The sequence below is a fragment of the Lacerta agilis genome, chromosome 5 (assembly GCF_009819535.1).
Source record: "Lacerta agilis isolate rLacAgi1 chromosome 5, rLacAgi1.pri, whole genome shotgun sequence".
NCBI lineage: Eukaryota > Metazoa > Chordata > Lepidosauria > Squamata > Lacertidae > Lacerta > Lacerta agilis.
The window spans coordinates 26,082,853-26,110,595 of NC_046316.1; the positions used below are offsets into that span (position 1 = coordinate 26,082,853).

The following is a 27,743-nucleotide window of genomic DNA, read 5'->3' on the forward strand; positions in this document are numbered from 1 at the left end:
AGTGTGTACCTCCAAAAACAGATGGGTCAAGGAGCACCCCAGACTCTAGCTTGTTTCTTTGAGGGAGTGAAGCCCAGTCTAGTGAAGTATTACTAGTATTCGTAAAATATTACTCACCCAGGCAGTATTCTACATTTCTAAATAGAGCTAACAGCAGTTTTATGTAAACTTTTAAAAAGCATGTTGGGAGACATGGCAGAACAGTGCAAGGTCCCATAGCAATAGATGGCAAGAAGTGGAACAGTAGCTCTCAAGCACCAACTTCTCTCCAGTCTCTAACCCAGCCAGCCTGTCCATAAGGACATCAAAAGCCAATGCAAAGTTCAGGAGAATCAGCAGGATCATTGCCTAGTACTTCACTCTTTAAATATTTTAAATTGCTTTTTAGCTTTGGAAAGATAAAACAGGATATGGTTTCGCTGTTGAAAGTTTGTGCTTAACAATGTTCTCTTCTGTCTTAATTGCTGTTTTCACTCTGGCACTATTCCATTGCACAAAAGCTGAACACAATTGATCAATTATTTTGGATTATTTTAGGGGGGGGACCACAAATGGAAGCATTGTTGATTCCCTAAGGATGACATCTGTGACAGATGAACCAGGTGCTTGTCTTGATAACCTGTACTATTATGCTTTGTAGCATTTATATCGTTGAGATTTTTTCTTCATCTGGTACAGCTCCTCTGCTGTTAAAGAGTTAAATAGCTGGCAAAAATAAGCAAGTTTTCGCAACGAATGTTTGTTTTGGGAAAAGCTTTATGAGTTGCCTATGTGCCTCTTGTAGCTAAGTGCTTTCAAAATAAAACTGTATTCCTGTTGCTGATACAGTAATTAATATTGTGGCAAAAATCAGTGTGGTTTGTTCTTTTGTTGTCGTCTTGCTTGTGACGTTTAGTTGTCAAGACAAGCACCTGGTTCATCTGTCACAGATGTCATCCTTAGGGAATCCGTTCCACGGAACGCTCAACATTGGATAACCCACCAGCTTTCATTTAAAGTGACATTTCTAACTGTTTTGTTGTTGTTCAGTCGTGTCCGACTCTTCGTGACCCCATGGACCAGAGCACGCCAGGCACGCCTATCTTTCTAACTGTACCTGAAATAATTAAACTATAGTATCGGCGGTTGGAGAGAGAATGTGAAGTATTCTCCTGGCGTGACAGTGCGCATTTGAGCACTGGAAATTTATAAGGTTAGTCAAACAAATATTAAAGCTGTAACATTTCTATTTCTATTTTGGGCTCGTGATTTTTCAACGCTTGGGGTGCATTCTGAGCTTCAGGTAGGCAGCGGGCATCAGGAAGCGTTTCTGTTTGCCTCACGGCAGCGCGGAATCTGAGACGCTCCTTTAGGCCCGGACCTTTGAACCTCGACATTCGCTCAAGGTGCCTACTCTACTGCCCGATAGTAAGATGGCGCTGCTGTTATGACCCGCCAAGCAAAGTGGCGACGGAATATGACGTAATGCAAATCGAATGACGGCTTTCCTCATAGGATTCTTTGCTTCTCGATCGTTAGGTGAAAGAGAGAGAGAGAGAAGGTGCTTCCCTTGACGCATGCGCGCCGTCACTTCCCTTCCTTGTTTTGGAGACGGTGACCCCATCCTCCCGGAGCACGTGTGTGAGGGAGGGGTGGAGAAATCTCACTTCGAGACGTCACCGAGGTGCGCGGCGCCCGAGTGAATCGCCCCCTCCAACTCGTACGCGCTCGCGCTTCACTTCGACGCATGCGCCGTGCCTCGATTATCTGTGCGCGGGGTGTCGGAGGGGGTGGGGAATGTGCCGGAGGAGTTTGAAATGGCCCCTGTGAGTCCCTATTCGGCCCGCGCCAGGTAAAGGGTCGTCGGGGTTGAGGCGCGTCAAAGGCGTCGAGGCCGGGCTGGCCGTTTCACAAGTGACGAGCCTTGAGGTCTCCGACAGCGGCCCTTGGGCGGGCTGGGCAATGCGAAAGAGGGAGGCTCTTCTCCCGGGCGGCAGGCAGGCCTCGGCTCGGCCCCTCATTGTTGTTGCGGGAGAGGAGGAGGAGGCGCGTCTCCCTCGCTGCTTTCTCCTCGGGCCCCTGTCCCTCCACCTGAGGAGGAGGAGGAAGAGCGAGCGAGCTGGTTAGCAGTTTCGCCCTCAAAGGCCTCTTGTTTGTGTCCCCGCCCGCCCTCCATCCGCCTCTTTTCGCCCCCCCACCCCGCGTGCCTCGCATTCATGGGAAGCGCGAGAGCCACCTAATAGTTACTTCTTTGTTTCACTCCGTGAATTTCCTCCACTCGCATTCTCTCGTTATTTATTTGTAGGCCTTGTTTGTGTCCCCCCCCCCCACGTATCCCATTAAATAGAATATATCTTCCATCCTGCCGGTGAGGTTTTCTTTGCAAGTGGTTTACACAGGACAATTGAACGTGTGATTGCTAAGAAGCGAGTCGGACTGAGCTCAGTTAAGCTGGCTGTCAGATGTTTGCGACCTCAGTCTGCCTACCTACATGTTTCTAGTGGACGTTGCTTTTTCTCTCTCCCGCGCTAACTTCTCGGGAAACTTCCGTTTTCAAGAGATTGCTTTTCATCTTTATTCTCCGAATACATATTGCTTTGGAATGCAGTCTCCATTTCTGTCTCAGGCTAAGTGCTTCAGTATACCTGGCATTCCCCCCTGCTGCCAGACACTCTTTCGCGCAGCAGCTCCAGTCGCTGGACTCTCCTAGGTTAACAATCGTTGATATTTACAGTGCAAAGACCTGTTCTTTAACTGTGGTGCCATTTTAAACTCTGCAAGTCAGTTAAACTTATGTGAACAAAGTGATAGCGTTGCTGTTGGTAAGGTGCCATATTATGTTGCAGATGCATCCACACCTTGAGAGATGAGCTTCTAGAAGTCTTGGTTACAGCTACCTATTGAACTTTTGTCACAAACCAGGTTTCTTTATGCATTTACTTACAATATCCAGGTGTTTATTTGCCTGTGACTTTTGTGCAATCCTCCCCAACCAAAGGTTAGTTTAATAATTGTACTGTTGTTAATTTACTTTCTCAAGACGTTATTTGCCACATCTTGCGTTGAAAACCAGTCTGTCTAATCTGGAATAGACTTGCATTAAAATAATTTAAGTGTTAGTGTGGCTTTCATAAAGTTATTTATTTTGATAGGTCACAGTTGTAGAAGACTAAAACAGCAAAATAATTTTGTCGCTCGCCATGGCTCAGTTTGGAGGACAGAAGAATCCCCCTTGGGCTACCCAGTTTACAGCCACTGCAGTATCTCAGCCAGGTCAGCATTTATATTTCTTTTTAACCAGTAATTACTGCCTTAGCTTCAATCTGACATCCTGCAAGGTTTCATACTTTTTGTCAGAGGAAACCAAAATAAAATGAATAGTTCAAAAGGTTTTAATTGATAAATTGGATTGATTAAAATGCTTTGTCCAGCCAACAAGGTGATCCTGTTTAATTAGCAGAACTATTTTTTTTAAAAAAAATAATTTTAATAAGTTCATTAAAAATGCATGCCATCAAACACCTTAAATGAATAATTTATTCTGATGTGACAGATGAGGAATGCTTCTTCTAAGATTTTGCCACACACATGCATTATAAAGATCGTATGCTTTTTTCTTTAGTAATATTTATTTTTCATACAAATATATATGTGGATTTAATAATTTTATCTAGGTGACATCCCTAAAACTCAGTAATTCTTAAATGTAGCATTGTGTTTATATGAAAAGGCCAGGAAATTTGCTTTGAATACATCATGTATTAACATATTGGTGCCCCTGTTATACAGAGACTGGATTTAGCTTGAATAGTAAGTACTGTAGCATATTTTGTTAGTTGTTGAGCCAACTATGCTTTGCAATATACCACATTCAAGCAAGTTATTAAAATAGGAATGCTACATTTCTTCAGTAGCATGGTTTTCTTCCTTGTTCCCAAGGTGGTTTTTTGCTGCTTCAAAGGGAAGAACCTGGTAATTTTTACAGACTTGGGCCTTCGGCTAGTATTTTTCCAACTCTGTTTTCAAAGTTTCTGTAAGTGTTAAAAGAGTTTGGAGTATGAAGTTCAAGGCTAAGAATGCTTAGCTGGACACATCAGAGTTAGTCTAATATATGGTCACTTTACAAATGATACGGTGCTTTCTGTTGGTGCCTTTAGGTAGGATGGAAATAAAATTGAATGAGATCTAAATTACAGAATTACCAGTAAAATTTGAGAATGAGCAGTTTTAACTGTGAGGCCTGAAATGAAATGTAATTGTTAATTGCATAATTATTTCTGAGCTTTCCCCTCTAAGCATGTGCAGCTTCTCTTCCATGATCATGATGAGGCCTACATGCTGATACTAAGCCCATTAATATACCATGTTATTTACCATGTTATAGTTTCTCTTCTTCCCTCTCCCCTGCTGCATCTATCAGCTGGCAATAGCAGGTGCTTACATACTCTTATGGTGCATCAGTTTTCAGCTCCATTTTTATTCTACATATATTTTGTAACGATTGTTTGAATAAATGCAGAATTATTTATATCACATACTGTTTTGTTAATTGTTAAGTAGCACATTATACTGTATCTTTAAATGGTTACGTTACAGTTTGATACATCACCCAGTTTTGCGTTTATTTTCCTCAAAATGTTTCTTCCATGGCTTCAAAAGATCCAGAATTCATCTATATTTAGCATCAGATCATTAAGTCTGCAATGTGGTTTGAAAATGGCCTGTGATCTGGCACTCCAAGAAGTCTTGGCATAAAGCATACTCCATTCTTAATTTCCTATAACTGAATATACCTTAAAGTTAGCTTTAAGGCTAGGTTTTTATTATTGCTCTCAGTTTTATGTTCAAAGTGAGTTGTTGAAGACTCCATTGCTTTGTTGCTTTGGATCTATCCTGCCAACTGTGTGTGCAGCTGCATGTAGTAAATATGAACTATAATATTCTTTGGCTCTAAACTAAAGTTGAACCTTTTCTGCATTTGAACAGCAGCTCCTATATAAAAAGTGCATGTGCTGTATCTTGGTGTGCAAGGAAGAGTCATTTCCCCACATGCTCTGACTTACAGGAGGAAATCCTTAGTGCTGTTAAAGCCCATGTTTGACCATGATGAGACTGTACTACCCACCCACTCCAAACTAAGATGTCCTAATGCTTAAATCCTACATTTTCAGCTGCTCTTGGTGTTCAGCAACCATCCTTACTTGGAGCATCTCCTACAATATATACACAACAAACTGCATTAGCAGCAGCAGGCCTCAGTACTCAGACACCAACAAACTATCAACTCAGTCAGACAGCTGCTTTACAACAGCAAGCTGCAGCCGCAGCAGCCGCATTACAGCAGGTAAATGGAACTGCATCTGCTGACTCCCATTTTTGTGCAGCCAGTGGTCCAGATAAACTTTATAATCTGCTTTGAGATTTTTATTTGTAAAATGACTTCACTATTGTTTAGATACTGAATGTTATAGTTTTTATGTAGCCTGTCATGTCTAGGGCTTTCTTGTAGTCATTACACTGAGCCTCTGTTTGGTGTTCTCAAAATATCACATACCCTCAGAAATAGGGAAATGTTTTTAGTAGGGACAAATGTTACTTGTTAGTGACTTTCTCTAACAATGGGTACCCAAAAAAAGAAACGTTCAGTAATGGAAAAGCTAATAAAACATTAAATCACAATTCTGTAAACTAGAGTAAAAACTAGTGATGCGTCAAATTTTAATGCTTAAAACGTTTTTTGGAGAAAAGTAGGTTTTCAAGGGATTTGGCAAGTCCCTAAACACATTCATGTACCCCTTAGTGGCTTTCCTTAGTTCTTAAGTATGTTCATGGTTATTATTATTATTATTTGTTAGTTGCTTTATACAAAACTCTCAAACATGATATGCTGCTGCTATAAAATAATTTCGTTCCTCACAGTATGATCTTCACTATAGCAACATGATTGGATTTGGCTACGTGATGATGTCACTGAAAGTATCACAGCCCTCACATTGCTTTTATTCCTGAGGAAAAGAAGAAACATTTGCCTGTTGCGAAAGCAATTAGTCTTATGTTCCCAGCCAAACGATGCTGGTGATTTCTTGATGCACAGTACTGGCAAGCAATTACTTGTGTCCTGATCCCGTTCTGTTTATATATTAAATTTGTACCCCACCTTTCATAGTTATGTGTGACCAGTTGCAACAGAATATAGATGAGAATGTGTGTCCTATTGATAATGTAGTGTAGATTAACTGCATCTGTATGCAGATGTTGCCCTTGCCACTGTTTTCAATGGGATGTATTTGCAAATGTGTGGACATTCTTTTATAACTAGCAAACTGCAACTAGATTTGAGTGAAGGAGCGTTGGCCTAATTGACCTTCACATATTTGCAAAGTGGTGTGAAAAATTGCAGAAAAGTAGGGGGCACTCTTCATGGGGTGAAAAGGTTCATACAGGGCTCCTTTTGCTTGCCACTAATAAAATCATTACAGCATATCTGTCCTCTATGGTTTAACACAAATTAGGTCAAACTGGGATGTGTTGATGAACTAGAATATTTAATCAGCAGCTGGCATAACTGGGTGTTGTGATCTTGCAAAGCTCCTGTTCATATCATTAAGGCTTGCTTATGGATATTTCATAGCAGATTGTACTCGGCATATGTTAAATTAGTTCATGTTGTAATATCTAGACTGATTTGAAAAAATAAATAAATGCTTTTCAAAGAAGATACAATAATGTTTTGTTCAGCTGATGAAATAATAGAAATGCGAGTATCATCTTTTTTTTGTCTTAAACTTTATTTCTACAGTTTGGTTTTGCCATATTTACATTTCTCTGAGATTGTAGTATACAGACATATCTTTTTGGAGTACTGTCTAGTTATCAATTCTGATTCTGTTTTTCAGCAATATTCACAACCACAGCAGACCCTCTATAGTGTACAACAACAGGTTTGTTCACCTCTTTGTGTGCATATTGTCAGTCTCTTATTTGCTCTGTCTGAATCGGTCCATAGTCTTCCAGTTCTGGATGACAGCCCAAAAAATGTATTTTAGTTTTATGTCGTTAAGTACAGAAATGATTGAAATGTTCACATTAAATGACATGTAAAACCATTGATCCCCCAATATACCTCCCTACTTAACTTAGCCTCACTTTAACATATCCTCCAACACTCATAACGTGGTGGGGGATTCAACAATGAAGTCTTATATTCCCCACCCAAATAGCTACCTTCTCATAGTGGGTTGTATCCAGCACTGCTGTTCTGCTAGCACAGCAACCTTCCCCTCTTATCTCTTTCAGCCTCCCTGCCCACAACCTCAGAATCTGCTCCAGAGGGTTGGAAGACAATTCAGAGCAAATTCTGAGGGCATGTGGGGAGAGGAAGAGGAAGGGAAAGTCTCATTGTGTGAGCAGATCTCTGCAAATGCAGTGTGGTATGCAACCCTATGTGTGCAAATTGTTGTGCCCTTATATTTGAATCTCTACAGAACCGTAGTGACTTAACTAAGGAATCTTGGAAACTGTTTTTCTGCTGTGATGAAACTGATCTATATTGTAAAAAAAAAAAAAGCTTCATTTGCTGAGTTCTTTGAGAAGAGTAATGAGGAGACAGAAGTTGGTCTGAGTATGGCAACAAGGGAAGTAGATGTACCCCAACCCTCATATATTGTTCCAGATATTAAGAAGGGGGAGGATTGGTCTTGCCCTTATCCTTTGTATCACATCTTCCCACTGAACCTCAGCCACTGGGGCAATTCCGAATGGGCCACAAAATGGAGGCTCATTATAATCTAGAATTTGTGGATGGGATAACTATATTGGTAGTGTTGGGAAATGTGCTTTGAAGGACTCATCTTTGGACAATAGACGTCTGTTGTTGATACATGGTGATCTTGCCCTGCCACTGCCACTGCCATTTATAGTCTTGAATCATCCTGTATTACATAAAAGGGGAAATCCCAAACCCCAGCCACTGGCCTGTGTGGTTTTATGGAGTTGTGGAGCCATTGCTGTATCCACAGCCCTAACATGCCAGGGCAAAAGTTGTGGGGGTAGGGTGATAGCTGCAGGAGCCTGAACTTGACACAGCCTGATGCCATCACACAATGGTAATGATATCTGCTCAGGATCCAACATACGCTGGGCCAGCCCAGCCCACCCCACATCCAGAATGCTCCATTTTGGGACCTTCTGCTGGCTCCTGCTGGTGGGGGTCATGCTAGTAAAAGGTAAAGGTACCCTTGACCATTAGGTCCAGTCACGGACAACTCTGGGGTTGTGCACTCATCTTGCTCTAGGCCGAGGAAGCCAGCATTTGTCCGCAGCCAGCTTCCGGGTCATGTGGCCAGCATGACTAAGCCACTTCTGGCGAACCAGAGCAGCAAACAGAAACGCCGTTCCTTCCATATACCCATTCTGGCAGCAAAGTGATGCTTCTATCCTCCTGGTGGTGGCAGCCGGTGGAAGACCAGTATTGCTGAGCAGAGGGACACCACCTAATTCATCCCCTCTGAGCCTAGCACAAGGGGAGTTTGGACTACTCTGCAAGAGAGGAAAGCCAAGTGTTGGCCAAAACTACATAAAGAGCAGCTATTGTATAGATAAATAATGTGCTAGAATTCAGGTACAGGCAATCAGGAAAACATTTTGCAGCTATTTCTCAAAGCTTGATATGGCTAAAGAGGAAGCTGGATTTGCACAAAGCATAAAAACTAATTCATGGTCTTGTATTTTTTAAGTTGCAGCAACCTCAGCAAACTCTTCTAACACAGGTTAGTTTTATTAAAGCTTTCATCACTATATAATAAATTTCCCTATGCACTTGTTGGCTCTGCTTTTGTTTAAAGTTTTAAACATAATGGTAACTTTATTATGTCTCATGTAATGCAGACAACTGGTAGTTCAATCCAATGTGTTCTTTATCCCTATGATTGCCTCCCCCTCCCAAACCAAAATATAAGTGCCCTTGTAGTTCTACTGTTATAGAGAGATACTAATTTCATGTCATTAGAAGGGGTATTTCTAATGCATATTTTCTCTTAGACGTCTGTTGAAGTTTTTAGATATTTACACCAATGCATAAGACTAGAAACTTAGGCTGCCATTCTGTGCACAATTACTAGGAAGTAATCTCTGTTGAATATGATGAAATTTACTTCTAAGTAAACCTGCATAGGATTGTGCTGTAAGTAGTATACTGATATTTGAAGAGACTTTTCTTAGGACAGGAAAGTAATTATTTTATGTTCATAAAAAGTAGTCGTCCCCCCCAAGGCAGCCTATGTTACACTTGAAAATTCTCAAACATTTTGCAGCAATGTAAGATACTCATTCATATTTTTGTCTGTGTGCTAGTCTTTCAGAAAATGGTTTTAAACATATATTTCAATGTGCATGACCACTTTAGGGAGGTCAAAACATAGCAATGGAAAGGAATAGGAAAGAATAGGTTGCCGAAAAGATTATTGACACAAATTAAATAATAGAAGCAAAATTCAAAATATGGAAGTGTTCTTGGAAAACATTTGATTACATAGCAACTGAAAAACAATCTATGCTTCCAGATCATGAGTAGTGCTAGTTTGAAGGCATTTCTGTGTTCTGATGTACATTTACAGTTTTCATATTTGAGGTTATTTTTATAGAAATACAAATAAGCCAACAGTTTGAGGAAATGATTTGGAAGAAATGGCTACCATAATAAGCAGGTGGGGTTTCTGATATATTGGTTGAACCAGCTTGTGCAACTGCAGTTTGATAGGAGAAGAATAAAGGTTTATCTGTTTTTTTTCTCCCCCAATGTAAAAAGGTATCGTTTTTATGCACTTTGTACAATGCAACTTTAGTTCAAAATAATTTTCCAGAGCGTGTGGCCTTTGACACCCAAGACATGTTTTCAGAACCCACCCTATTCCTGTGGATGTAATTTTAAAAAAAAAACATTTTAAATATTGAATTTTAAATTGTTGGGACCTGATGGTGAAGAATGGGTAATAAATTGAATAAATACAAATTATTATTATCATTATTTCAGCTATACTATTTAGAAAATTTCAATGCTTACATAATTTTGTGTTTTATTTTGCATGCAGCCAGCTGTGGCACTGCCAACAAGCCTTAGCCTGTCTACTCCTCAGCCAGCAGCACAGATAACCGTTTCTTATCCAGCACCTCGGTCAAGTCAGCAGCAGAGCCAACCACAGAAGCAGCGTGTCTTTACTGGAGTAGTTACCAAGCTACATGACACATTTGGTTTTGTGGATGAAGATGTATTCTTCCAGCTCAGGTTACTTAATTCTACCATAAGTGGACAAGTGGTGGTACTGATAAAATGCATGAGAAATAATACAGAGAAAGAAGTTTATTGAGAATTACGGTAGTGTGACATCTAACCATGCGACTCTTTTCATTTTACAGTGCTGTGAAAGGGAAGAGTCCTCAAGTAGGAGACAGAGTTTTGGTAGAAGCAACATATAACCCTAATATGCCTTTCAAATGGAATGCGCAGAGAATTCAGACTCTACCAAATCAGGTATATACAGCCACTCAGTCTGACTCTTGTTGGCATTTTTAGTGTAAAGCTGATTCACAAGTTGTTCCCTTTTCCTCCTCATTAGAACCAGGCTCAAACCCAGCCTTTACTCAAGACTCCTCCACCTGTACTTCAGCCTATTGCACAGCAGACTGCATTCAGTGTGCAGCCACAGCCACAGCCACAGTCGCTGTTACAGGCACAGATATCAGCGGCTTCTATTACACCTTTGCTTCAGACACAACCACAGCCTTTGTTACAACAGCCACAGCAGAAAGGTATTTCTTCAATACTTGACATTTATTGGATGTTTTCTTTTTTAAAAAATGTGGAAGAATATACTGTAACTGACTGAATAGTATCAAGGCTATATGGTCTTCAGTTTACCTTGTAGCTGTAGTGCAAGAGAGATGCTGCATTCTGAAGTCAGAACAAACCATGATTTGTTGTGATGGGAACTTCAGGCTTGCGTATTCCCACACACGCAGGGTATGGTTGTTAAAGCTTCCAGTTGCTGTTTGTAACCACAATTTCAATTTTATCCCAGTACGGAAAACTGTTTTTACAAACCATGGTTATTTAACGAGGTTCAATTCTCATTTAACCAACTATGATATGTATAAACCACACATTCCCATATTCAGATGAAATGGGAAACTGTCTTGTTGCAAACTGCAACAGAAATCCTTGTGTGCAAAAGGTGGGAATGTAGCTCATAAACCTGACGTTCACCACAGCACATTCTCATAACATTAAACTGGTTTATTATAGCATTGGAATGTAGAACCCAGCCACATATTTTGTAATCAAGGTTATCTGTGGATATTCTATGATTTTGTTTATAGCTCTGGTCTAAACTTTGTTTGTGTTGCCTGTTAGTATCCATAATATATATGCATTTTAACATCATCTGTAGAATCCCATGCTTCATCCTTCTAAAGAATAAAAAGAGCCCCTCCATTAAGAACAAGGTACCTCTTTAAAAAAGTTGTAGCACCAGCATTCATAATCTCTTTGTGGTTACTTCTTGCATAAAATAGGTTGGCATTAGGGCTGGTAAATTGACTAGTTCTGTGTTTTCTGAAGAGGTAAATAAAAAAGATGGGCGTCATTCATATAGAGCCTTAACCTTCAAGAGAATCTGTTTAGTGTCTACATAGAAACTGTTGATGTTTTGGACTTTACTTGAGTAATCTGAACTAAGGAGAAGTTACCTTGTTTGGTTTTGTTTTAAATCTGCTTTGCCTGCATGTTCTTTCTTAGGCCTCCTTCTGCTCTGTGGACTTTGTATTTGCTTGCACTATTTCTGAGGCTCATCCCGTTGTGTGACATCTGGCACAATTACATGCTATTATATGCTCTGGTAGACATTTTCTTGAGTACTGTTGCTCAGTCTTCTTTCCTACAGCTTGAGTCTAATCTAGACCTCTTTTCCTTTGCTGCAGAGAACTGGATTGCCCAGTTGATGAGAGTAACCTCTATTTGTTGTACATGTTGTAGTTTATGGCATTGCCCTCTCACAGTGCTTAATGAGGAAATCATTGTGGTGGTATAGCAACAGAAATAATAAATTGTTGATGATTTCAGGGCCAGTTCAGACTACTTGGCAAATAGTTGTGACCCTTTCCCCCCATCATGTATGTTCTTGTGAACATCTGTAAGTCTTGAGGGCAAGCTGCATTTCTCTGGATGCTTACTGATTAGCAGTGACTCTCCAGCATATAGTCACTGCCTGATTACGTGCGCTTGCTTCCCTATCAGATATCGAGAAGTGTTAAGCAGGGGGCATGTGGTGGACAAACAGTCTCAAAGTGAGGACTGGCCCTCAGAATAAACAGCAAGAGCAGTATTTTGTTGAAATGGACACTTATTTACACCCCACATTGCTGGAAACGGAATGGTTGAGTCAAAATCTTCCAGCATGTTACAATTTTCTGAGTAATGTAGGTTTAAAGCATTCAATCAATATAATGGTCTCTAGAACCATTTTGTTCAGAGTTGTGTCCCACCCCTTGAATTCTGTTAAAGTGAAACTAGCTGCATATCCCAGTAAGATGAGGCTTGAGTTGAGGAAGAAAAATTCATCATCTTGCCTATATAATTTGAAGAGTTAAATGAACGCAGCCCATTGGATTAAATATGAGAAACCTTATGTTGCTTATACCTATTGTTATTAGCTGATTATTATTGCCATATTCTTTTCTGCAAAACAAATGAGCCAATGTTCTATGCCATAAAAAAGCATGAAAACGGATATTCCAACAAATAAGCTACATTTATGTGTTATAATTTGCTTACTGATATGATTCTAAAGAACTTGTGGGATTTCCCCCCCCTCCTAGCTGGTTTGCTACAGCCCCCTGTTCGAATAGTTTCACAGCCTCAGCCAGCACGGAGATTAGATCCACCACCCAGATTTTCGGGGCGAAATGACAGAGGAGACCCCATGGCTAACAGAAAAGATGACAGAAGGTGTGATACAAAAATTCCTCTCAATTTTCTGTACATATTAGAGAGAGCAAACAATTTAAGTATTTGAAGTTTGAATGTAAGTACTGTTCAGTTTTGTTAATGATGATTTGAGAATGGAAGTTCTGTATGTTTTGATGTTTGTTGCTGTTGGTTCTAGAGTTATAGGCATGTGAGCTCTGCGTTCATAATGATAGACGCTAAAACAAGACATTTATATTTCACACATGGTTAAGTCGTGAAAGGGAGCGTGAGAGACGTAGGTCACGGGAAAGATCACCCCAGAGAAAACGCTCTAGAGAAAGATCACCTCGGCGAGAGAGGGAACGATCACCCCGAAGAGCCCGGCGTGTTGTATCCCGTTACACGGTCCAGTTTTCCAAGTTCTCATTAGACTGGTATGTTGTCTTGGTGTCATATTACGATTTCATATTTTTCTGTGGAAGGTATCTTGCTGCCGTAAATTAAGCATGCATTAAATAAACCCAAGGGATTGAAACATAGCTTCATTTTTGTTGACTTCAACGTTACTTAATGTAACTCACAGTTTTACTTGAATGTTGTTCTTTCTCCACCCACCCCCATCCACTGTAGACAGAATATTGTGTGCAAATTAAGGAGATGTGCTTTTTAAACTTTCAGCTGTACAATGCCCCTCTTTGTATTACACATTTTTACAAGCCTGTGAGGTGGCTGTGGACATTGTGCAGGAATTTTGGAGCAAGATATGTTGAAAAATGGAGAGCTGAAACAGTTTACCTGGCAATAAAGCATTAGCTAATCTTTAAGATGTTGCAAGTTGGGTGCATAATTCAGTGCTTTCAGAATCTCAACTTTAATTTGAAAGAACGTGTTTCTAACCCTTGAAGGGGTGAACAAAGGCTTGAAAATGTGAAGGGAATGCAGTATTTTCATGACTGGTATAGGCTGTAGAATTCTGAGATCTATGGTACCTTATTATATGATACATTAAGGGTATATACCTTAATAGTGTACTTTGCAGATTATCATGATAAAACAGGGAGCTTCTGTCTGTACCTCGGCTAAAGCCTGATCAGGGCTGGACTGTAGTGATTTCCATTTACTCTTGACAGTTGCCTAACTGTTCAACAGCTTCTAGAGAAGCAACTTACCCTAAAACAAAAAATGGTGTTGGTTGGGTTTATTTGTTTGTTGGTTGACTGATTAAAACATTTTTTTTGAGATTTCTTATACTTGATAAAAGTTTAATGGCTGTGACAAAAAGTAGCTTAGCTTCTACAAAGGGCTGAACCAAACTTTTGTGAGTCTTGGTTTTTGTTTCAAAATTTGCATGTTCTGTTCCAGAGAATGTTTCAGCAAGCAAAAAAAACAAATTACACAAAATTAAGTTACTGTCTTTTTCTTCCAAGATGTGGACACTAACGGCTCTGAGCTCTGTGAAAGCCTCCAAAGGCTGGCTTTTGATGTTCTAAGAACTATGCAGTGTTGCAGCTACCTGCAGCCCATTGGGCCCAGTTCAGGGGAAGCTCTTTGGCCTTGAGAAAAAAAGGAACTTTCCAAACAGCAGTTGCTGGAAACCACAGGAGCAGAGAGTGCTCTTGCACTCATGTTCTGCTCCCTGGTTTCCCAAAGGCATTTGGTTGACTTAGATAGTCTGGACTAGATGGGCCATTAGCCTGATCCAGCAGCCTCGTCGTATGTTCCTATGAGCTCTGCAATCCCTGAGCATGTATGATCAAACTGAGGAAGTTCCCTGACATGAACAAACTAAAGCTTATGCAGAGTTCCTTTCCATATACAACTTCAGCATTTGCTCTTCCACCCAACCACAAAACCTTGTGACTGTAATAAGGTGGGCTAGAGCTGAGCTCTTGCCAGTCATATGCGCAGGAGATTGTCCCACTCCTTTGCTCCCAAGGCTTGGGAGCTTCCTGAGCTGTGCCCACTGTGCTAGTTCAGTGATGGCAGTTTCCCAGAGCCTTAAAAACCAGCCTTTGTTTTGTTTGCTTGTTCCACACAGCTCTATATAAACAATTAGAATTGACGACTTAGATGAAAAACAGACAATACTACAAGGAGCAGTAAAATCCACACACAAAATGGAGCTGCTTTTCAGTAATGTCAAAAGTAGAAGCAAAAGTATAAAAAGAATGTTTGAGCTCAGTTCTCATTCTACAACTTGCTACAAATTTGTTTTTAAGCCCCAGCTCTTTTTATTGTTGTAAAATATATTTTCTTACTGTTTAAAGCCTTAGCTGTGATATGATGGAACTGAGACGACGATATCAGAACTTGTACATCCCAAGTGACTTCTTTGATGCTCAGTTTACTTGGGTGGATGCATTTCCTATGTCAAGACCATTTCAGCTAGGCAACTACTGCAATTTCTATGTAATGCATAGAGAGGTAGATCCTTTGGATAAGAACACTTCTGTACTGGATCCACCAGATGCTGACCATCTTTACAGTGCAAAGGTATGTCTAACCTAAATCATTCCTGCTTGCATAGAAATGTTTGGAAATGCTACTTTGAAGGGATTCCCATTGTCTTCTGTGCATAGGTTTTCAATGATGTTACCTTCGTCGCAAATCTTGACTGAACAGTAAGCTCAGTTGGACCAGATTCGGTTTCAACTATTTTTTTCCAGAGTGGGTGACATCTTTCCAGGGATTCTTTAGTTAGGCCCTTGATTCATGTTGTGTGTGCATAAAATCTTTGCAAGATTGTAATGAACTGTATGTAGCAATTCAAGAAGCTTTGGATCTGCAGGCTACTTGCTAATTTAGACAAGTTTTATTTTGTGCTTTGGGCATGTTAGATGCTGTTAGAAATTTAAAATCAAGTGATGATTTCATTGAGATTTTTGGATATTTAACCCTTCAAAATAGGTGTATCTTTTTTGACTTTGCATTATTCTAGTCCTATTTAGTTTAGCAGTTAAGTGTAAGATACCAAGCTTTGAATCATAGCTTTGTTACATTGTCTTGTCTTTTTTTTGTCATATTACTTTAACAGGTGATGCTCATGGCCAGTCCTAGCATGGAAGATCTCTATCACAAATCATGTGCTCTTGCTGAAGATCCACAAGAGCTTCGGGATGGTTTTCAACATCCTGCTAGACTCATAAAGGTAAAAATATGCATTTCTAGCAAACAAACATAAACTTAAAAATTTTGCTGGAAAATTGATGCAGGTACAAGCTTTCCACATAGTTTTCTTTATGTTAGGAACATAGAATTCCTATATGGACACAAATAATTACTTTTGAAATGTGTTTTATATATTATTATTACAGGAGGCCCCCTGTAGTCTCCCATCCAAATTATTTGCATGTTTTTTGCTTTCAGCACTGCTGAAGCATGTGGTGCTTCCAACCCATTCACAGGACTAGTTTCGTTTTTAAAAATGGACTTAGATCTGTTGCATTGGAAAAAGCCCTTTCCTTGTGCATGAGTAGGAGGAGAGAAGGTTATCGCCAATTCCCCCTGCTCCCAAACTGCTCTGGATCTTCCGTGAGACTTTGTTCACACAGCAGAATCTTTAGATCCAAACTAGTAAGGTGGTTTTTGCGTCTTGAAAGCAAATAACATTTTCTCTTTGAGAGAAATGTTGTGGGTTCCCCCCCCCCCATAGACATTGTGAAACCATCAGTATAATCACATGCATATTTACTGTGAATCAAGTTCTCCTTTTATTCATTGGAACCTACTTCCAAGAAAATGCCTTCTTATGTTTCTGGCTAAAATACTGTTAAACTCTCAAGGTTATGTCAATGAATGTTTATACAATTCTATAAGCCCCTGATTTTACAGTACAGAATATTATTTTAATCTATTGTTTAAAGCATTTTTATATGATGACAAACTGTTCTGAAGTCTTGCAGAATGAATGAGTAATGATGTTTAAACCTATTCCATTACTGAAATGCGCTGTGGAAAAAAAGAAGCTGAACTCATTCTTGAGCAAGACTTAGGCTGCAAAACTATATTCACTTACCTGGGATTATGCCCATGGTAGACATGTATAGAATTGTGCTGTCGTTATTGCAGATTAGGGATAACTGCTTGTGATGGCATGTAAACTGACAAACAGGTATGTGTAATTTTAATGGGTTGTATCCAATGCAGAATGGACTTCATCACTCTCCAGGGTGTTGGGAGACTGTAGGGCAAGCTTCCTTAATTTCGACCCTCCAGATGTTTTGAGACTACAATTCCCATCATCCCTGACCACTGGTCCTGCTAGCTAGGGATCATGGGAGTTGTAGGCCAAAAACCTGTGGAGGGCCGAGGTTGAGGAAGCCTGCTGTAGGGCATTCAGAAGAAGAAAGGGAATTCCAGTTGAACAGTCAGAAATCATTGCAGCATAGGATTCTACCCTTTTTTGCAGTTTGGATAATCTTTTTTTTCTTGGAAGGAAAGTGCTAAGTAGCCTTTTCTGCTCTAGTTTTTAGTGGGTATGAAAGGTAAAGATGAAGCCATGGCTATTGGTGGACACTGGTCTCCCTCACTGGATGGACCTGAGCCGGAGAAGGACCCATCTGTGCTGATTAAAACTGCCATCCGTTGTTGCAGGGCTCTAACAGGGATTGATTTAAGTGTATGCACACAATGGTAAGTACTACGTTCTTAAAAACATTTTGATGAAATAGCAGCATGCTTAAAATCCTCATGAAAATGATTTGGGCAAAATCAACCACTTCTTCATCAGCAGCTGGTAGTAGCTGTGCAGGCAAACTACTCAAAGTGATATCCTAGTTGACAACGCAAATGTGATTTTGGTGCCAAAAGGTTTGAAGAACGATGAACTTTAAATAATGTGTTTTATTTGTTGTTTGAACTTTGCAATGCTTGTATGTTAAAATATTCTTTCATTTCACGCATAGCTGGAGGAGATCGCCAAGGAAACTTCATTTCATTATTCTCGTGTTTATAAATAATTAGATGTTTGGGGTAGCCATATTTTCTCTTGGTTGATTTACTACTTGTGTTAATCAGCTGTCAATCGCTTTGTGAACAAGCACCTTCCACACAATAAATACAAAAAAAGAAGAATTTAACTTTTATCTTTTATTTCCTCCCGAGTCAGATGAAATGGCACATTTTAGTGCCAAGTGCAAAAATAATTGCCTTCAGCTTTTTTAGTATTAAATTTATTCCCTAGCAGATGTCTTAAAATGCGTTGTACACAAGTTTTTCAAAGAGAACATATGGCTTTCATATTTTTTTTCTTTAGAAAAAATTCAGGTTGTCGCAGCAAAGTTGCTTTACTTGATGTGCTACAGTGATCTAGGCTCTGTAAAATGTATTGTAGAATTTTTTTTCCAACATGCTTCTTCCCTTGCAACAGGTACCGTTTTGCAGAGATTCGCTACCATCGCCCTGAGGAGACCCACAAGGGGCGTACGGTTCCAGCTCATGTGGAGACAGTGGTTTTATTTTTCCCGGATGTTTGGCATTGCCTTCCCACCCGCTCAGAGTGGGAAACCCTCTCCCGAGGATACAAGCAGCAGCTGGTCGAGAAGCTTCAGGGTGAACGCAAGGAGGCTGATGGAGAACAGGCACTGAACGCTAATCCCTTTTTCTATTTCTGCTTCTCACAGGCGCAGGAACACAGGCACAAAATGCACACCACATGCTACACCGCAAACATACCTAGGAGGAACATAATTGGTAACAATGACTGGTAAACCAGCTTTCAGCAGTGTAGAACTTACTTGTGTTTAATTACAACTAGTGTACCAACTTAAGTGTATACTGATGCAACAAGTGGAATTTAAGCTGTGCACTCCATGCACAAATCTTTGTAATCTTAGAACTAGTTGCTGGAATCTGGGACCAGTTATTGAGTTAAGATTTCAGCTTTAAAAGTTGTGTTAAGCATTTTGCCGTTCTACAAAAAAAAACCCTTTTATTTTTTCTCCCATGTGTTAGCCTTTTAAAAAATAATATTAATAATGGTACTTTGAAATAGGCAAGACATTGAAATAACATAGCCTAAAAGAATCTTATCTGGCTGATTGGCAACTTGGTAAATGTAAAAAGGTCTAACAAAATGAGGAGTGTTTTGGGTGGTTTGAAAATTGGGGGATATCACACACTGTGTGGTTGGTGGTGACCAGCAGTGTCTGTGTGTCCCCGATGATCTTTGTGTTGTTGTTCTTTATCACCCTTTTGTGTTTCACAGAGATGGCTCTTATTGGCTGATGAGAGAGGCACTGTTATAAACTAGTAGAATGTGTGTATGTGGCTTTGTTGAAATGGTAACTTTAGGAGAAGACTGTCTGATGAAACAGTTGTGGCCTTGCCCAGGTCAGCTGCAGAATTTAAGAAAGAAACATATTCATTTTGAAGCTTTCTGAAGGATGATGACTTTATTTCATTTTTTAGGATGAAGAGGAGAAGGATGATGGGGAAGCAAAAGAGATTTCTACTCCTACTCATTGGTCCAAACTTGACCCAAAGGCAATGAAGGTAACCATAGCTGAAGACTTCAGGATGTTTACATTACATTACAAAGTCTAGTAAATATTGCAGTATTGTTTCTTTTCTGAAGGTAGTACAGTTATTGAGAATTTGTGTTGCTTTGATCTTTTTAAATGAGTGAAATCTTTGAAAATCACTGATACACATTCAGTATACCTGAAGGAGCATCTCCACCCCCATCGTTCTGCCCGGACACTGAGATCCAGTGCCGAGGGCCTTCTCAGTATTGGCACCTGCCCTGTGGAACACCCTCCCACCAGATGGTGGGAACCAACTACCAGACTTTTAGAAGACATCTGAAAGCAGCCCTGTTTATGGAAGCTTTTAATGTTTAATAGATTATTGTATTTTAACATTCTGTTGGAAGCCACCCAGAGTGGCTGGGGAATAAATAATAAGTTGTTGTTGTTGTTGTTTGTTATATTGGGGCAAATGTATCATTAATTTTAAAAAAATGAAGCTTTGTGATTTTTGCCAAGTTTTGCTTGCCTTATATTTCAGTGATTTGAGATGTGCTTGTCTCTGAATAGGTTTGATTATATAAATTGTGAATTGAATGCTCACTGTAATATTTATCAACTAGGTTAATGACTTACGCAAAGAATTAGAAAGCCGAACTCTTAGCTCAAAGGGCTTGAAATCCCAGCTGATAGCCCGACTAACAAAGCAACTCAAAGTGGAAGAGCAGAAGGAAGAACAGAAAGAATTGGAGAAGTCTGAAAAGGAAGATGAAGAGGAGGAAGAGAGGAAATCTGAAGATGACAAAGAGGTAGAAGTCTAGTGGATTTACTTAGGTAGAAAATGTTCACTAGTAAATGTTTAGTTCATTATTAAACTGAACTTCAGGTGTGTTTGTGTGTGATAGGAAGATCTTCATAATGAGAGTAAGGACTGATCTTATGCATGCATACTGTAGTGGTGGGGGGCTGCTTTCTCATAACTTCTTGCCATACCAATCCAAAAGCTACAAGATCTTGTCTCCAGTGTTACCTAGCCCCTGAGGGAAGGTGGTGGTAGCATGGGAAGGAGCTGCTAAGCCAGTCTACATCTCTGTTTACATGTGCATCTTCCTTGTTGCAACAAACATTACTAATGCTAAGAACACTAAATAACAGGGCTTGTTAAGTTACATTAGGGTTAAATAAATTTCCAGCCACATCATAGTGTTGGTTAGGCCTTCGCTTTGTAGAGGAGAAGTATGCTCTCCTTTTCCTCAAATGCAGGATACATAATCTCTCATCTCCTTATTCTTAGCTCTCTTAGGGTAAGAGAAATTGACCTGGGGATCTTGATCACTGAGTGAAAATTTGAACCTGGATCTCCCAAGTCACTCTCACACTAGCTTGACTCTCCAGGTTCTGTCATGGAGTGCCCCAGCTAGCATGCATATAACATTCACATAGGGGAAGGGAACAGGAGTGTCCAGTAAAACAACTGAGTATGTGGCTCTCCTCACTCCCCCTGCCTTTTCACTCCCCTCAAGAAGTAAATATTTAAAGTTCATACTCTGAAGATTCCACTCCAAATTACTTTTTTCAAATCTTTAGGAAGAAGAAAGGAAACGCTTAGAGGAAGTGGAACGCCAGCGTCGAGAGAGGCGATACATCTTGCCTGATGAGCCAGCAATCATTGTGCATCCTAACTGGGCAGCCAAAAGCGGAAAGTTTGACTGCAGTATTATGTCTCTTAGCGTTCTTCTGGATTATAGGCTGGAGGATAACAAAGAGCATTCTTTTGAGGTCATCTCTTCACCTAACTTTCTCCCCTCACTATTTCTGAATAACTGCTTGTGTGATCACCCTTCTGATCACACAGCATTGGATACAATTAATTAAGGTGCCCCTGTTCTCTAAAGAGTGCAGCCTCTCTGGCTTCAAGCTTTTAGTTTTATGCCCCATCTTGGTTCCGTGATGAGACAGGACCAGCTCAATTACTTATGTCAGATTAAGAAAAAAGGACACTGTTTACCAGCTGTACAGCTGTGAAACCTCCATTCATTTGAATTGGATTTGCACCAAGCTAGACTTCTGTGCTCCTGTTACAGTAAATAAATTATGACAATTTTATCCCTCTCTTCTACTGTAGCCTGGCACCATACATGCAGTGGCTTGGTGATCTTCAAGTGGGGCCTGCTTTATAAGAGAGTTGAACTTTGCCATGGGATCAGGGGATATAGCTGGCCAACTCCTTATTTTGTAACTTCAGCCTGCCTTTCTGTAAAATGATATGGTGAATTTCCTCACTAGAATTTTGTTTAAGCAAAAGAAAATATCATAAAACTGCAGAATTTCAAGTGCCAGATTAATTTTTTATTTCTGCATTCTTTTAATGAACAGGATTTTTGATATTATTGTTTATATTGGAGTTGAATATTATGTAACTTTTCTCAGGTGTTAATCACTTCTAGCAAAACCAGCAAAAAGTCTTGTGGCATGTTAAAGACTAATTTATTTAATGGACAATAGTCCATTTTTTCAGATGTATAAGGTGTTATCCTGGGTTGTAGGTATATTGAGGATGGGGCATAGTACACAGTGAGGTAGAAGGAAATGAAATGCATGAAAGTACAAGCAGAGTTAATTACATTTTAACAAGATTATGCGAGCATACTGTTTGTAATTCTGTTTCGGTGCTTTGTTAATTCTAGTTTGTCGCTTCCTGTGCAGGTTTCATTATTTGCTGAACTTTTCAATGAAATGCTTCAAAGGGACTTTGGTGTCCGAATATACAGATCCCTCTTGTCGCTTCCAGATAAGGAAGATAAAAAAGATAAAAAGAACAAAAAAGATGAGAAGAAAGAGAAAAAGGAAGAACGAGATGATGAAAATGATGACCCAAAGCCTAAAAGAAGAAAATCTGGAGATGAGAGAGAAAGAAAAGATGAGAGGGATGACAGGAAGGTTAGTGGCCATTAGAAGAAAGAACTAATCAGCTGATTGATTAAGAACGGTTTGTGGAGGAAGGGCTTGTTACTAAATTTCATCAGTTTTAATTTTATTTCTCATGCTGGTTAATTTTATCAGATCTTGCCTGATAGGAATTCTATAACTGATTTCTTCCCATTACAAGGAGTTCAAATTGTTATATGAAAAAATAAATTCTCCCCTACCCCCAGACAATGACAACAACTGGAGCACTGCTTCAGCTTAATAGTTTTCTGGCTGTTGGTTCACTCTTCAGGGCAAATAGGAAATGCAGAAACGTAAGCAATATCATCATCCGTTTTCAAGTCCTCTTGCTAGGGGAATGGGATTGAATCCCAGATCTCTGTGATTTGTTTTAGAACCTTTTGCACCAAAGGTGAGATCCAGTGTTTTATGAATGGACTCCCCCTTCCTCTTCTCTCTGGGCACTCCAGAATCTGCTCCAGAGGGCTGAGGGTTCTTCTAGAGTGGATTTAGAGATATACAAGGGAGAACAGGGTAGAGGCGAAGAAGGGATACTCACATTACATAAGCAGAAACGGATTACCCAGTCGGGCAGACACAGTTGGATATCACACCCAATTTGTGTGGTTTGAAGGTTTTTCAATTACTACTGCCAATCATTGGATTGTGTTAATATTTGTGAACTAATTACAGAGAGAAGATAAGAGGAAGGATGATGCTAAAGATGAAGATGAAATGGAAGATGACAATAACCAGGAAGAATACGATCCAATGGAAGCAGAGGATGCTGAGGATGAAGATGATGGTATATGGGCATGATTACTCTAATTAAAAGGTGGCAGGTGCAGACAAGGGCAAAACTGTAGAGCCCTCAATTATGTGTGTTGATTTACACTAGTGAATTTGCAGTGAGTAACAGAATGTGTACAATACTTCTGTACCTTTTGATGTGAAAATCCAATCTATAAAACTACAATTATTGCTTAAGATTATTGAACCAAAGTGGTTCAGAAGAGAAATAATATCTTTGGCACATGCGTGTTAACAGAACTTCTGCTGTTTTTTTCTATGTTGTAAGATGCCCTTAGCATCACATGAGCTGTGTGCATCTTCATTCTAAGATATGCATAATAGCAGTATAAAGCGCTAACGTATTATGAATATGCTGAAGGTAATGTTTGTTTCCATAGATAGGGATGATGAGGAAATGAACAGACGAGATGACAGAAGAGAGGGGAACCGGCATTGCAAAGAGAGAGCTTCTAAAGATAAGGTATTTAGTGCTGTGAGTTGCTAACTGAATCGATGAAGATGCTAGAGAACTGGGAAGGAATAGCCTGTCTGCCAAAACTGTCTTCATCAGTCTTAAGTTCTGTTTCCTGACAGGTTTGTTTACTGGAGATAGTGTCAAAAATCAGTTGAGGTGAAAACTCTCCATATTATGTAATATACTAGTAGCTCTGACCTGTAATCAGTGTGAGAACTAACTTCTGGAAACAACTTTTGTCAGATCCTGCTGCTCCTATCTCTTGTCCTCATAAATTGTATAACCATCTATGAAAGTGTTTAGTGTTGTAGTGCTTTAGAAAATTTGTATATATGCACATGCCTTTAAGGAAGCTGTACTTAACATATTTTCTAATACTGAAATAACTAATGGATAATAAAAAGGGGGGAAAGCCTTATTGTTATAAAATGTGGGTTTGTTTTTTTTAGGAAAGAGACAAAACACAGATGATAACTGTTAACCGCGATCTTCTGATGGCTTTCGTTTATTTTGATCAATGCCATTGTGGATACCTTCTAGAAAAGGATTTGGAAGAGATACTGTACACACTTGGACTGCATCTCTCACGAGCTCAGGTGTGTTGCTAAAGCTTTATGGGAATGAAGAAAAGGGAAGGCCTTGCAGCGCTCAGGTTTTTTTTCTCTCTGATTAACTGCAGTATAATAAAGAGAAATAAGACTTGTCCAGTCACTTTTTAATACATCTGTATTTTCTTTGCTAGAGAAAAGGGAGGAAACAAGGGGGTGCTCATGATTTAAAAAATGATAAATGATCAAAGTCCACATGCATACAGAAGAATTATATTGTCAAGAATTTACGTAAAATTACTCTATTGCTGTAAAATATTTCAAGCTTTGAGATTTGATTTTTTTGCCCTTTTAAGGCATTTATATTGTAAAAATGTATTGCTTATATTATGCATGAGAATCATGCCTTTGTTGAGCAAACCATTAATGTGAATTTGATTTCTTGCTATCTTAGGTTAAGAAGCTGCTTAATAAGGTGGTGCTTCGTGAATCTTGCTTTTATAGAAAACTGACAGATACTTCAAAAGATGAAGAAAATCAAGAAGAAATTGAAACTCCACAGGAAGAAATGCTAGGTGACACAATTTTGTTAGCTATGAAGACATGTCAACCATTATGTATGTTGAAATATCTTCTACCTGTGTCACTTTAATAGCATGTACTCTTTCTTCAGTGTGGTAGGTAGTAAAGGCTGCAGCAGTGAAATTCAGAGAGGGGACCATTTTGAATGAGCAGAAATCCCTGTGTGCTTGCACATGGCACATTTGGATCCCATCCTGTTTTTTCCATATTTTGCCAACATGACGATCTCAACACTATGGACAATCTGAAAGTTAAATTTTGAGTGGAAATTTTACTCCTTATGTTGGGACTGAGGGTGTGGGGTAGGGAAACATTTGTTTCACTCTTGGAATATGCGAGTGCACTGGAATTCTTGAGAAAACGTAGAATGGTGGTAATTTTCTACTGTAGGAGTCTTGAAACACACCAGACATGTTTGGTGGTGATGTTGATTTTAATGATATTTCTTAACCCCCCTTAGGAAACAGGCTGCTGCTACCATCACCTGCTATAAAACAAGAACCAAGAAGCTCAGAAGAAAATGTTGGCCTCATTGTTTACAATGGAGCTATGGTGGATGTAGGGAGTCTCTTGCAGAAACTAGAGAAGAGTGAAAAAGCCCGAGCTGAGATGGAACAAAAGCTTCAGTCACTAGAAGAAAAGACAGGTGGGAGAGTGAGCTTTGAATTATTGCTTCACACATTCAGAAAGGTTTATTATTAAAACTGAAAAATACTTTAAAGCCGAACAATTAAAATGCCTATGATTTGGGTGGAGTGTATGAATACTCATATCTTCTGGCCTGAATAAAGAGGACACATCTTACCAAATCACATTACTAGCTCTGCTAGGTGATACAGCTGTATAATTAGGTACATAGCATCTTTAACACTGTTTGTTCTGTAATGCTTGAAGGAATATAGAAAAACCAAAAGTGAAAGATTAAGTGATTTAAAATCTTTTTTGGGGGTGTTTCAGATGAAGATGAAAAGACTATATTGAATTTGGAGAATTCGAATAAAGGTCTGTCTGCAGAACTTAAAGAAGTAAAAAAAGATGCTGGCCAGCTACAAGAGAATTTGAAGGCATCAGAAGATACAAATTTGCAGTTTGAGGGGCAGCTGAATAAGACAATCAAAAGTTTGGCTACAGTTATGGATGAAATACACAGCGTTCTTAAAAAGGTAAAGGTTTTTCTAATTCTGGTTGGGATTCCACTAATCTGTTGCGTGTGCACAGCGAGGCCTGCTTGTGCAACCAGACAAACTGCACTTTATTAAACTTTGCCTAACCATGGAGGTGCTGTGGCATGGAGGGTGTCATGAAGGCCACACAGAGGACTGTATTTGGATCCTGGGCCTGAGGTTCCCCATCCCTGTGAAAGAGGTGTATAAGATTAGGCATTGCATGGAAAAACTGGGTCGGGAGAAGTTTTTTTTCTTCTCCCTGTCATAATATTAGAACTCTTGGGTTCTAACAAAGCCAAACACAAAGAAAGTAAAATAAAAAAATAAAAAATCCTTCCAGTAGCACCTTAGAGACCAACTAAGTTTGTCCTTGGTATGAGCTTTCGTGTGCATGCACACTTCTTCAGAAAGTACTTCACACAGGGCATGGAACTCTCTTCCCCAAGAGGTGGTGATGGCCACCAACTCAGATGACTTTAAACAAGGATTAGAAAAATGCATGGAAAATAGAGCAGTTGATGGCTTATGTTCCCCTCCACTCTTAAGAGGCAGTATGCCTCCGAATTCTAACTGCTGGGAATCAGAAGTGGAGAGAGTGCTATTGTACTCAGATCTTGCTTTTAGATTTTCCATAGGCATCTGGTTGGTCAATGTGCAAATAAGATGCTGGACTGTGACCTGATCCAGCAGGGCTCTTCATATGTTTATATAATGAATACTCCCTTCCATCAAAAAACAAGCCTTAAAGAGTGTGGTTCTTTAGTCAAGCCACATTGCAAGAGGAACAATTGTAATCTATTTCCTTTAGAACCAATGGATACTGTCACACATGTGGAAGATAACACCCAAAATAACTTCAAGAAATTGAAATATAGCTTCAGTTATATTATTTTCTTGCCAGTCCTGGCATTGAAAGTGTGTATGTGGGAGGGAGAGGGAAAGAAAGAAAGAGGGAGAAAGAGTGAGTGGTGGGTTTGGTTTTTGTCTCCTAGCATATCAAAAATGTGCAAATACCTGTGATTTCACATTATGTAAAAGAGTAGTGTTTGAAATCGCACTAGTATTTGCAACTATTGAAATCTGGTTTTCCTAGGTATTCAGGTATTCATTTTAAGTGTATAGTGTCATAGTTTGGCACTTCAAGCACAAGACACAAAGATCCATGCTTATTAATCACTCAGTGGCTGATGACAGGTGATTAAAAAATAGTACCTGCTATTAGCATGGGAATAATGCTGTATATGAATTTATACATTACTTAGGGCTTCAGTTGATATAACCCTTCATTAGTGTATTTCCTCCTTTTCTACAGGATATTGTGAAGATTGAAGATCAGAAATCCAAAGAAAATGGAGCAAATGTATGACAAACTTGCTGCTGCTGCTGTGGGGAATATGGTGTCACATAATGTAATATAAATCATGAAACTGGAGTGTATGAAAGTGGTGCATGTTTGATTTTAGTAGTATAAATACCTTAGTCCAAGCAAAGGATGTAAAAAGTTTTATAAATGTGCGAGCCTGCTTCAAAGCATTGCTTGTAATTCATAGCTCTCAATTTATTAGACACTCCTTGAGTGAAAATAATTTTGCATTGCAAATATGTTTTAGGGCAAACTTCGTTATAGTTTGAATGCTAATAAAGTTCATCAATTTAATGGAAAGTAGCAAGTATTTAATTACCAAATGTTTTCCTTTTAAAGTCTAGTGGAGACTCCCCCCCCCCATTATTTATAGAAATACCATTCTTAGGTTTTTATTTCAGTCTAATTAGCCTTTTTAAATTCGGGTATAAATCATAGCATGCTGCTTAATTTTGCAAGTAAAGATTTTTAAAGAAAACCTTGAA

General features: G+C 39.4%; 1 protein-coding gene and 1 non-coding gene across 5 annotated transcripts; both read left to right on the plus strand.

Annotated features, from left to right (window-relative positions):
* The first annotated feature begins 1,680 nt into the window (after nucleotides 1–1,680).
* On the plus strand, nucleotides 1,681–27,743 carry CCAR1 (cell division cycle and apoptosis regulator 1). 4 transcript variants are annotated; one of them, XM_033148985.1, is made up of 26 exons: nucleotides 1,728–1,831; nucleotides 2,826–2,977; nucleotides 3,132–3,252; nucleotides 5,151–5,323; nucleotides 6,876–6,920; nucleotides 8,715–8,747; nucleotides 10,068–10,261; nucleotides 10,393–10,507; nucleotides 10,593–10,785; nucleotides 12,850–12,979; nucleotides 13,213–13,374; nucleotides 15,208–15,433; nucleotides 15,975–16,088; nucleotides 17,406–17,572; nucleotides 18,309–18,519; nucleotides 19,349–19,432; nucleotides 20,028–20,213; nucleotides 20,992–21,183; nucleotides 22,111–22,344; nucleotides 23,026–23,137; nucleotides 23,523–23,605; nucleotides 24,049–24,195; nucleotides 24,602–24,722; nucleotides 25,190–25,375; nucleotides 25,687–25,892; nucleotides 27,208–27,743. In XM_033148985.1, exons 3-26 carry the CDS (start codon nucleotides 3,180–3,182, stop codon nucleotides 27,259–27,261), a joined length of 3,441 nt encoding a protein of 1,146 aa, XP_033004876.1. In that variant the 5' UTR covers nucleotides 1,728–1,831; nucleotides 2,826–2,977; nucleotides 3,132–3,179; the 3' UTR covers nucleotides 27,262–27,743. The 4 variants fall into 4 exon arrangements, with proteins under 4 accessions (XP_033004875.1, XP_033004878.1, XP_033004877.1 ...); XM_033148984.1 differs by lacking the exon at nucleotides 2,826–2,977 and having other exon boundaries at nucleotides 1,681–1,831; XM_033148987.1 differs by lacking the exon at nucleotides 2,826–2,977 and having other exon boundaries at nucleotides 1,681–1,831; nucleotides 8,721–8,747.
* On the plus strand, nucleotides 16,850–16,913 carry LOC117047658. The gene has a single exon (XR_004426724.1). It is a non-coding gene; the product is annotated as a small nucleolar RNA SNORD98 (small nucleolar RNA).